The sequence below is a fragment of the Pieris rapae genome, chromosome 13 (assembly GCF_905147795.1).
Source record: "Pieris rapae chromosome 13, ilPieRapa1.1, whole genome shotgun sequence".
NCBI classification, from domain to species: Eukaryota; Metazoa; Arthropoda; class Insecta; order Lepidoptera; family Pieridae; genus Pieris; species Pieris rapae.
In genome coordinates, this window is record NC_059521.1 from 1,748,272 (window position 1) to 1,760,569 (window position 12,298).

The 12,298-nt window shown below is 32.3% G+C and overlaps 1 protein-coding gene across 1 annotated transcript; it reads right to left on the reverse strand.

The window, feature by feature from the left end:
* Window positions 1-13: 13 nt before the first annotated feature.
* LOC123689644 (beta-1,3-glucan-binding protein-like) lies at window positions 14-8,224 on the reverse strand. Its single transcript, XM_045630829.1, has 8 exons — window positions 8,065-8,224; window positions 4,165-4,389; window positions 3,469-3,740; window positions 2,948-3,081; window positions 2,227-2,393; window positions 1,737-1,961; window positions 1,115-1,257; window positions 14-252 (listed from the first exon to the last, which is right to left on the reverse strand). Exons 1-8 carry the CDS (start codon window positions 8,174-8,176, stop codon window positions 70-72), a joined length of 1,461 nt encoding a protein of 486 aa, XP_045486785.1. The 5' UTR covers window positions 8,177-8,224; the 3' UTR covers window positions 14-69.
* Window positions 8,225-12,298: the final 4,074 nt, after the last annotated feature.

The window sequence follows — 12,298 nt, forward strand, 5'->3', positions numbered from 1 at the left end:
GTAAAAAAATGAATAAAAAATCAGTTATTTATTTTACATTAATCTAAGTCTTCGAAGTATTTACAAAAATCACAGCGAGTATATCCTAACATAGTCCACTTTCATCTGTGATTGGTACCACGAGGGGAACCAGGTGTTCTTGGCCTGCCAGAAGTCAAACATAGCTTTGCTGCCACGGTTCTTCCACGGTTTGTCTGGAGAGTCTGCGAAATCGTGGATGCCACCGACACGAAGGCCTAGCGACACATAGAACTGAAATCAAAAAATAAATTAGTGTTTCTTATAATTATCATAAGAAATTATGATGCGGCTGAAAAAGCTAAAGTCTGCAAATACAGGGGTCTAGGCTCTGAATATGATTTTGTCCCATTCGGTGTCGAGACCCTTGGTCCGTGGGGTCCTAGCGCATTAAAGCTTTTTAGGGAATTATCAAAAAGGTTAGTCGACATCACAGGAGAACGAAGAGCTGGCAGCTACCTTGCACAAAGAATTAGTCTAGCTATTCAAAGGGGGAACGCTGCCAGTATCTTCGGAACCTTGCCTAGAGGGACTCCTTTTAATAATATTTTTTAATAATTAAATTTTAAGGTTAGTCATTAGATATATTTTTAGTTTGTAATTGTATATTAATATAATTAAATAAATATGATTAGACATGTTAAACAAAATATAATTATCATTTAAACAAATAAATTTTTATAACTTTTATTTTGTATACTTTAACTTTAAAAGAGATACAATTTGATCTCTTCTTTTTCTTGTTTAAACTTTTCTGTATAAAGATTTCTTAACGTTATTTTGTTATATTCTTGTATTCCCTTAAACATTGTATTTTTGAACCCTTCAATCGATTTATCTCAGGATCGTAATTTACGATATTATGGCGAAACCGTGTCAGACTAACAAAGATCTAATAAAATAATAGTCTCAGATACTTCTTAAACCAATAAGATGTATGCATAATATTTAGAAAATCTTACAGCTAACTGAATATAATAAAGAATTCAAATAAAATGCCAATTTAAAGACTTAAGTACACAAAGAATTGGTGTGGTGCGGTTGTGTATTTGTGTGTGTATCTGAAGTATTTTAAATAATTGACATATTCACTAACCACTTGATCGAGAGGTGCCATCACAGATCCTTTGAGCCAAGAGGCTGCGTGGGGTACGGCATGCTCTCTCGCACTGGGGTAGAAGCCTTCGCCAGCAGGTATTGAACCATACTGCTCACCATCAACAAGTAGATCTATACCATCTGTGCACATAAGTAGAATTTAGACATAAGCAAACAGCGATTCACATACCGGTTTGCAGTTACTGTCCTTCCAACTTCTAGCACAAACTCCTTAAACCAATTGTAAATCGTGGCACTAGATGGGGCTTCATTAAGAAATGCTAGCAGCCTATCATAGCTTTGTTGTTGAGTAAGGCCACAACGAAAGGAAAGTTATGATAAAACATTGACCGAAGATTTTCTCGCGTTAGGTTCATTTTCACATGAGACAAGAGTTTTAGCTTTGCCGCCATTTCACAAAAACAAATGACAAATGAATATAGAACTACATTAGGTTACCCAAGAATTCCAGAATTGAAATTAAAAAAAAAATTCGCAATGTTTCTAACTGGCCAGTTGTAAACATTTTCAGTGTTACCCACGTAAAACAAATCAGCTTGATTGCCATCACCAATCGTTAGTAAAAGTTACATTAATAATAAAAGTTTGTCAAAACATACCTGGCTTCCAAATCAGTGTGTAGGTATGATAATCCTTATTCCAGCTCTCAATCCCGATTTTCTCCTTCATCAGATAAGTCCTGTATGGGTCGGTGTCGGAGAGTATTGCACCGCCGTAGAGTTTCTTTGAATAGGTTGGGTTACCTTTTGCGAATGCTACGCGAATAAGTCCTGATTCGTATCTTGCACTTCCGTAAACTTTATCGTGGGGTTCTAAGTTTAATTCTGGTAAAAAAATTACGAAAATATTAAATGATTATTGTTTTTTTTAAGATAAGAATGATAGTGATAACTATAATTATGATTTATTTCTTGTTTATTATCCATAGTATGACAGGATACATCTGTTTTCTTAACTCAGAGAAAGACAAGCGTAATAATATGTTATATTTTACATTATAGATAATAATTGTTTATATACTTATCAAATGACCTGTTAATAAGGTTAAAAATTATTCTTTTTTCATCATCATATTTATATATCTCTCACCTGGTATCAACCAATTGCCGCCAGGCAATTTGGCTCTTATTTCAATTTTTCCAAATTTAAAATTGAACTTGTTTTTAGTAGTAACTTTGCCGGTGTATACAGGAGGTAAGATTTGCGCTCCCCACGCTGTGCGATTACATTCCCTTGTGCCTATTGAGCCTGTACACCTGAAAATTAGTTTACACATATAATCCGATATAATTAACTACATGTGACGTATACAGCGACGTATACGTATACGTATACAGCGTCGTACGGATATAGACAGGAATAAAACTAGCATAATATATTACCGGGTATGGCCAAAGAATTTTTAACTGGATCAAGTAGTTTATACATATACAAATCTTTATTATTGTATTTAAAACATTTTTATTTTACATTATATTCGCTATTATATGCAATGAATTTTTGGAGATGTTTGTTACGCTTGAAGGTTTCATTTAGTCTGTAAATAATACCGAATAGTGCCCCATTAGGTATACTCATCTAGTTTATTCGCTTGAGAGCCTTTCAAATGGCACATTTTTTTGGTGAGGTCCTCAGTAAGGATGTATGAGGTTATCTGAGTAAGAACAAAACTCTTATTTACTATATACTCTACAACATACCCCAGTATCTTTGATAGATACAGGTAGTCTCAAGTACTAGGTAGGTAGGCCCGTTGGGTCTCTAGCTATATTATCTTTTACACTTTATAAATATTTATTTTCACACTTACGTATTGCTCAAATCTAACGATTCATCCAGGATTCCTTCTCTAAACTTGTCCTCAGTCAGCAGTGGGTAGATGGTCAGGGCGCCATCTTCCATTTTTAAACTATCGTCTGATAGATAAATGTTGAATGGATAATCCTGAAAATATGTCAATATAAAAACACTGTATCAGATTATAAATTATATAAACTTTGAATATTTACATATTCCTATATGTTTAATACTAAGCAATATATTAGCTTAGTTATTGATATGACCTCGTTGTATGTGTTCGTTTGCGGCTCAGAGTCAATGGAATTTCATTAATGTGTGAAATTAGCATCTGCTTGTACGGTAAGGTATTGTGTGGAAGCCTCCATATAAGATCCAATAATCGAGGTCCGTGTCAGTTAGAACAGACTGATCACCTACTTGACTATAAAGAAATATAATTAAAGCACAGAAGCCAATACATTTAGTAATAGTATTTTTTATTTGAAGTACTATAAGTGTTTTGAAAATTATCGTGATCGTCACCCATCTTACCGGTTCTTCTGGGAATCTGATTTCCGCCTCCCAGTTTACGAGGTCCCTCACGTTTGGCTTGTCAAACTCTTCGCTGAAGATCAGCTGACCAGCGCAAACACTTTGTAGACCTCTCACGACAGTAGGAGATATAGTGCAGCTGCTTTGTGTTACAGGTCTTGTCACTGGTGGAGTGTATATTGGGGTATTGACGGAGGATGTGGGTCCCAGCGTGGGTGTGGGTGGTGGCAACTTGTTTGGATCCACAGGTTTGCCATCTTCAGTCACATATTCTAAAACAAAAAAATCTTTAGTATTTCGCATTGTCCCTTGTACAATACTCCGCCGGAATCCATGATGCTCCAGTCCATGAGAAAGAAAGAGTTGTGTTGTAGATAAAGCAAAAAATGTTGTCTCTTTAGTACAGTAGTGAAATAGGCAATACATCTTGGCAAAATTACGTCAAAAATGGACTTTCTTTCTATGTGCGCATTTAACATTCGCTCGAACTGTGAAGAAAAACATTGTGAGGAAACCGGAAAACATTACTAAATAATCATGAAACAGATACCGAAATCTGAGACCTAAAAAGGTTTTAACGTCATTCATTTATTTATCAAAAATCATGGTGATTGAGAATGAACGTCGAAGTTGGAGATGCAAATGTTACAGAGTAAGCCGGCAGCTCATACCTTTTAATTTATTTATTTTAATTACCTGTAACGGTCCATTCACCATTATCCTGCCTATATCCCAACCCATCTCGGATAACGTAAGTCCAAAAGTATATTTTGTCTCCAATGTTCAGTTTGGCATTTCTATCTCTGAAATACCATTTTCCGTTTTTGGGTTTAGTGATGTCACGTGACCATTGACCTGCCTCTAGACCCTCCATTTCCTCATTGAGTTTTCCATGAAAAGCGAATAGGGAAAATCCATCATCTAGAAAAATAAGCATTGATTAGTAATCTCTATAAAGAGGAAAGATTTGTATTTATGTATGTTTGAAACCTATTTGCAAAAAGTACTAAATCGGCTAAAAAATTCTTTCACCATTAAGTGTATACTACACCGGGACATCACTGTACGACATTGTATGCCACAAGGCCGCATGCTACAAAGTTAAAATAGTCGTATATTGTGGCAAGAACCTTGCGTCATGTAGCAGACTGTCGCAGCATGGATTCCAGTCGTTCAGAGCTTAGTAGTAGAAAATGTACGGTTTGTTTACATATATCAATACATTACTCAATTTTTTTGAATACTCAGCTCCAGCATCGAAAATTACTTGGAACTGTTCGAATCAAGGTCACCAAGGACACCTACATATTAAGTATCATCAAATTCATGTTATTAAATATATACCCAACCCTACATAATATCCAGTCACGATGTTGCTTCGGCCGTATAATCTGCCGTATGCCACATATGCTGCAAACGCTCTTTATTTGTATGCCACGACATGTTGTTGACCCGCCGCGAGCCTTCAGAATTTTACATTATACTTTTTTTTATAGAACAGGGGGCAAACGGGCAGGAGGCTCACCTCCTGCCGATGTTAAGTAATACCTGACATTGGCCAGAGGGCTTTCGAGTGCGTTGCCGGCCTTTTAAGAATCGGTACGCTCTTTTCTCGAAGGACCCTGAGTCAAATTGGTTCGGAAATACTTCCGTGGGCAACTTGGGTAATATAGAAAATACTTTTTTCCAAAATGTGTATTAAAGAAAATGGTTTCTACAGAGCTACTATATGTAACTTGTTGTAAATAAAATACTTATTGACGTATCGAGGAAGTAAAAAACATTCACATAATAATAATTCGATATGAAGTTTTTATTCCAAACATAAATTGGATCCATCAAAAATTTAATTATCAAATTAACGAAGAAAAAATCCACGCCCAAACAAGTTTCCAAGGCGAGTTTTTTGTATGATGAATTGACTAGTCGTAGTTCAACGTTCTTTTATTCCCAGTATTATTAACCTTAGATACATTGATCCTATTTCAGGTATCCACAAACTACTGCGAAGTAAAACGTCTATTAAAGATACCTTGTTGCCATGGTTACATTGTTATATCCATGTGTTCTCTCTTCACTATATATAGGCTTCAATACATAATGTAAAAAAAACTTATAGATTAAAAAAACAAAAAAGAATTACAGAATTTGTCACAAATCTCTCTCTTCTTTTATCAGTAGCTCATGTCAGACATAATAAAGCATAGCAGTGACAAATCTATATTCATATAAATAAACTGCGAAATAAGATGCTAAGCGCAGTATAAAGTGTTCTATAACAGTACAATTAAGTTAAATATACGAATGCTGTCTAATAAATATTCTAGTACAGAAAGCCTAGATTTTAAAATTGTTAATAGTATCCATCAAATAAATACCATATACTTGTACACGATTTTGGTTTGATGGAGGCCGTGAAGGTGTTCGGATCAATGGGACTGATTTAAGTTAGGATATTAAGATAGCAAGAAAAAATGTATACAACAAGCTAAACTGTATATTCTACATTTGTTAAAAATAAATGGGCTTTATTATTGCTATTCTTACACGTTTTTGGGAGTAAAAAATTTGATATGCGGCCAACCAATGTCCTTTTTTAAATTATAAGAATCAAGAGTTATTTTGAAATCAACATGGATCGGTTGCTAAAATTATCGAAAAGATGAAATAATTTACGGATGTAGGTAGTAAAGCAACTGTAAGCCCATCTGTAGATTCTGATAGATTCTCATCCCTGAGATCGCAGGTTCTATCCCCGGCTGTGCACCAATAGTCTTTATTTCTATATGAAAACATCGTGAGAAAACCGGCTTGCCTTAGACCCAAATAGTCGATGGTATGTGTCGGTACAAGAGGCTGATCACCTACTTGCCTATTAGATTGACAAATGATAATGAAACATATATAAAAATCTGAGTTCCAGACCTAAAAAGGTTACAGCGCCATTGGTTTTTTTAAATTTTTTCGAAGACGAAGCTTGTTTACCATCTCGCTTGCTAAATTAATGGTTGGAACCGCGGGACACTCATGTATAAAAAGATTATAAGAGATCAAAACATCGTCATAAATTCTAACCTTTAAGATAATATTAAGTGTCGCCTGTTGAAACGATTTTCCTCTTAAAAGTGTGGTCCTAATCTTGTTTTTAAGTCTTGACTTTGAAAGTACAGGTAGCAAATACAAATTTAGTGAAAAAATTTTTTCAACGGATTGAAGCTATATAGTATCAAAACTTAAAAAACTATAATTATTTAATATAATTTTATTTTTTTTTTAAATTATGTTACTTTACAGTGTGTGTGTCACGTTTAGCTTCAACCCGTTAAAAAAGTGTTTTATTTGTAACAGTTTTGTTAATTAAAGTCAATACTACAAATTTAGTGGTTAATGCACCCTGGATTCCTCGCGCAACAATGATCGCCTTCGAAGCAACGGAAGTGATCTGGGGTCTTAGCAAAGATGCCTTGACAGTGGTGTAGTAGTAAATGTATGTAGAAAGTCAAAATTTTAATTTATATTATGTCGACAAATTGTTATGCAAATCTAGTTTTCTACTTTCTACATACACTACTGTTAAGGTGTCTTGGTTAAACCCCCAGGTTTCCGTGGGTAAAATAATGACACACACGGTAATGCTCGTAATAAAGGGCCGTTAAATATGTACGTGCGATAGCCTTTTGTTTGAAGTATCATCCCCCTTTAAATTGGCAAAAATCTTGAAGCAACATTGATATAATATGTATTATCTTACATATTTGTATAGAAAATATGACATGTTACATATTAATTCTAACAACAAGGAAAATAATTAATATCGAGATTTTATGAAATCTTTTCATTTAGATTTTTTCGTCGACTTAATAAATTCCATCTTAATTTGGTTCAATCAAAACTTATATTTGACATTAATGAAATTTCGTTCTTAGTAATTACATAATCCAATTGCTTTAATCAATGAATAAATTTATTTATCAAAGTATGTATTAGCGATAACTTATTAGATGTATTTTTTATTGTGTAACTAGTACATACAGAAACGGGGGGATTTTTATCACTGGCGACATTTGTCAGTTACAGTGTAAGTACCCAGTATCATTCTTAAAATTGTTCGTATAACGATTTGTCATAGGTTTGATTTTAATTAGTTTTTTTATATACTCGTAGTGAACTTAAGGAAGGTATTCTTAAATAAATAAACGTGTGTGTACATATGTACAGTTAGAAGTTATACTTCTATGCCGTAACAAATTTTTTCGCTATTTTTGTGTTACTAACATTTGAAAACAATACTATCATAATTTTCCTTTTCCTTTACAAAAGAAGTAAAACTTAAAAAAAAACTTAAATTTTGACAATTAACTTCGCGCATCGTAAAAATTTACTTTCTTCATTTTTCCAAACGCGCCACAAGATATAAATTTAAAAATCAAATATTGCAAACAAAGTGGTACATTCAGATTAATTAAAAAACACCGGACAATCAGCCAAATAATAATAATTTTCAACTAAACCCAAGTAGACATGTTTACCAAGAATTTTTCCCACCACAGTAATTAAAACAAACTACTCACATCATAAGTGATCAAATTAACATACCTGGTACTGAAACCCGCAATCCTCTAGGATAAATGGCTTCTAAAGTTGCCGGCGGAACGGTGTAGGCCCGCACATTATATATTATAGTAATTAAAATTAAAATCGTCTTCATGATGACGTCCGTCCTCTAGCAACTGCAACCACGGACTGAGCACTGAGGAAAACCTTTCAATCTGCGCTTGATTATCTAATGAAAAATGAATAGAGTTGTTATTATTAATTAAAGCACTGAGTTTATTTTTTGTTCCAGCGTGATCTGACAGCAGGATTTTTTACAATAAATTTATAAGATTGGTAACCAAATTCAATTAGTATATAGTATATTAAATTAATAAAAGTGAAATATCCTAACTTTATAAGTTACTACACTTAAAGTTCATAGTATTGTCTTTTATTAAGATAACTTTTACAGCAAAGCTTTTAATAGCTATTCAATACATATATTATAGACATCAAAAAAGCAGCTGGTTCCAACTGGATTCAAGTAGCCCAATGAAGAGGACTGGCTATCTTTGGAGGAGGCCTTCACCTACAGAAGAGTTCTTACAGAGTGAAGAATAATAGTTTTAAAGTAGGGTTAACGAAAAACTAACACTAAATTTAGGATGCAAATTTCATTACTAACAAAACTAGCAATTGTAAGTAAACTAACATAATCCAACTTCTTGTTTTATAAGCTGTAAGAATTAAAAGGTTTTTTATTTATTATATGATTATATATAAACGACTTAATGTAATGATTAAAAAATGCCAACTAAATCCATATTCTTATGCATAATTATATCAAACTTTATAGACAGCACATAATTAGTCCAATTAGCAAGAATTAAGTTTGATTAACGTTACTTAATGGGATTTTTGTTACAACCTGGTTCAATCATTAGATAATTAAATAAAACAAAAAATGCACACTTTTATATGTCTGTGTGGATAATGGTTTTAATAAATTATTGTATACATATTATTTTTATCACACAACTAAGGTCGATGGTCTTGCGCTCTCAATGAATAATAGATTGATTGGAAATGGCATTGCGAATTATTTATTAACACTGATTGTATGCAGTATACGAATGGCTTTTAGTTTAGACTTATCTGAACGATTGGCAAGCGGATAAGCGCCATCGCCGAAGGCGTTCCCTGGAGACGGAGTCCAAGACTCACTTTGGGTCGGCCCGCAGCGGAGTAAATCAAGCCGATTGTAACACACAGCTTCAGATACATACACTCTGCATTCTCTCTGTTTATATTATTGTTTAGTTTGTAATCGTTTTAGTTAAATCATCTGTTATGTTTTTTTTTCTAAATAAATATTTGATTATATACGATTATCATTACTATAATTAGATAGACTATAGATTCTTATTCACTCACAATTTTCACTTGTATTTACAAAAAAAAATATAGTTATAATGTCGTTTCTATGTATTTTTTGTTCCACGTTTCGCGGTAATGACCTCTGGTTTTTCTGGTTTGTATCATCTTAATATTTGTTTTGTCAACAGATATATTCTATGCATTTTAAAAGTGCTAAAAATAATGTTTTATTGTTAATTTAATCGTTTAGAAAACCCGAATAATATTAATACATACAGGGAAAATCAAATTGTATAATTTTCGGCCCTCTTCATATCAATAATAAATAACAAAACGAGTATGTCTACTACGCAAAAATAACTTTAGAGTTGATTGGTGAACTGGATTAAAACAGAAATTATTAGATTTTGAAAGAATATTTCTTTTGAAATACGAAAAACTATATAAAGTGTAATGTTAAACGTTAGGAATAAACCTTTATAACTGAATACATATTGATTTAAAATCCAATATTTTTATTGTTGATATTATTATAAGTATAAAAATTATATGGACGTATTAAGTGCTATTATATTTCTAGATAAAATAACAAATATTCTATTAATGAAAATATAGAATATAAATCACGTTTATTTGCAAATTCACAATGAGCGCTAATAATTATAAGTAACGAACGACTTATTTTGATCTCGTACTAGCATTTTATTTTTGACATTAATATTTAAATCCTTTTGGAAGTTATATTTCTTTTGGCGCGATGGAGAAAAATGATGAGAGTGAATTTTTACGATGCGCGCGCACACCAACACCTTAATTCGACATCGATAACTATGTTCAAGTTGTATATTCTAGTAATTTTATATTTATAACTCGTGTTTCGTAACAGTAAAATTAAACAGTGTGGATAAATAATTATTATTTTGGCAATAGTATTAACTAATAATTTATTTATTTAAATAAAATATTTTTGATTAATTTGAATATTTATCGTTAATCACTTTTGCATTTTAGTTATTTATTTCTATACACAAAAGAAGTATAACTTATAACGCGTACATCTATAAACACTCTTTTTTTTAATAAAATAGGAGTTGGCAAGTGCGTTTTTAACAATTGGTACACACTTTTCTGAAACCACTTAGTTGAATTGGCGCCTTAAAAGGCTCTGTTATGTAACAACCGACGTCGCGGTGACACTGTTCTATACTGAAAGAGGTCTAACCCATCCTTTCGCCTTTTATTTATTAATTAATGTCTGTATTTGTGAATTGAATTGCTATAACATCAATTACAAGCTCCTTCCACTTATCATTTAAGCCAAAGTGGTACAAGAAGATCTGGTCGATTCTTATGGAAGAATGAAAAGAAATATAAGACGAAGAATTCGTCATAACACCAAATCTTTGTGCAAAAGTATGACATTAAAAATTAAACTAGCTATGATGATTGCCAACCCTTAAAGGGATATGACACTATGAGAATAAAAATGTATGTTTCACATACGGAAGCAAACACTTATTTATAATAGTAGATTGAGAAAACGAATTCTGCATAGTTAAAAAAATCTGTCATGTTAATAAAATCTTTTTGTATACATAAACTACTAAGAATCAGTTGGCAATGACCCATAGATTATTTGGCAGCTAAACATACATTCTAGTTAAGGCATTATTACTCGTGACGAAATGTGGAATAGTCATTTCTAAAAATTATTTTTGATGTACCAAGACATTGCCTACGAGAAGTTTCTACTTCTGCTGCTTATATGTAAGAGATAGTCGAAATATTATTTAGAATTTATTATTTAACCCACAATTTAGTCTAGATTTATATCGAGTTGAGATAAAGCACTTAGATTTTCTTTTATGTTTTCCTTCATGAGGCTTAATGGAAAATATTTTTTTATAAATACATCTCTGCTACTCGTCACTCGTGAATAACGGCTTAGCGAAACTTAATCTTAATAAGTAATTTAAGTCTAGAATTTACTAGTAAAGATATTTAATGTAAGTTTCAATAACTACTTACGTTATTCTTGCTTATTTCTAGAGTTCTCTCTATCAAGGGGAAGACACTCTGTTCTTGCGGTATATATTTCACTTACCACTGTTTAGTACTCAACACTAACGTGCAATAGCACTAATTCAAGTGCTCTTGTCCTTTTCAATCTTCTCACTAGACCCGTGGTATCAAGAAGTAGAATAGCCTGGACATTCACATGATGGAGCGTTTGTTTGTGGGTTCCAGCAAACTTTTTAGTTAGTCCTCTACATGCAGGCCCTGACTTAGGTAGTAATTGCTAATTTACCAAGGAGTTTTGGAATAGTTGGAAAAAAAGCATTGATATATAAAAAAAATGTAAATTATATTGTATGACTCTAATTATGTATTTAATGACACCAAAGTGTAAATACTAAATAGCAACTAGTCTGTTCTTACGACGAAAATTTTTTTTAAAGTATTGGAAAAAAGAAGATTTATAACAGGGATTATGTGGCATTTTTGGGGTCAGATGGATCAGAAATATATGAATCTAGGTCTAGAATTTTTTGAGTTGATTCGTTACAAACATACAAAATACAAATCTTTAAAGAATTAATATAGATTGTATTGTCAGAGCAATAATACAAAATTTTCCGTTGGATATAATTTTTTGTTTTATTATTGCTATATTTAAGGAACTTCTACAAAAACCAAACAAATTATCTCGACCTAAATTGTCGTTCAAAAGTCTAATTTATAGTATCCGCCCAATATCCATAGTTAATTTTAAAAATATATCATTATGAATTATTGTAAAAATGATTTAGTGAATGATTTCCCACATCGTTGCGAAACAGAAATTTAAGTTTTCTAAAAATTTATTACGGGTTTATCAATCACAGTTTCATTCGGTTAAAAAATGCAGACACATTAT

Excerpts from the sequence above, each read along its gene's own strand:
- LOC123689644 (XM_045630829.1), bottom strand. The coding sequence starts at position 8,176 with ATGAAGACGATTTTAATTTTAATTACTATAATATATAATGTGCGGGCC. Across the intron at positions 3,741-4,164 it reads TGGTGAATGGACCGTTACAG|AATATGTGACTGAAGATGGC; the intron begins GTAATTAAAATA and ends TTTTTGTTTTAG. Across the intron at positions 2,394-2,947 it reads TCGTTAGATTTGAGCAATAC|GTGTACAGGCTCAATAGGCA; the intron begins GTAAGTGTGAAA and ends ACTAATTTTCAG.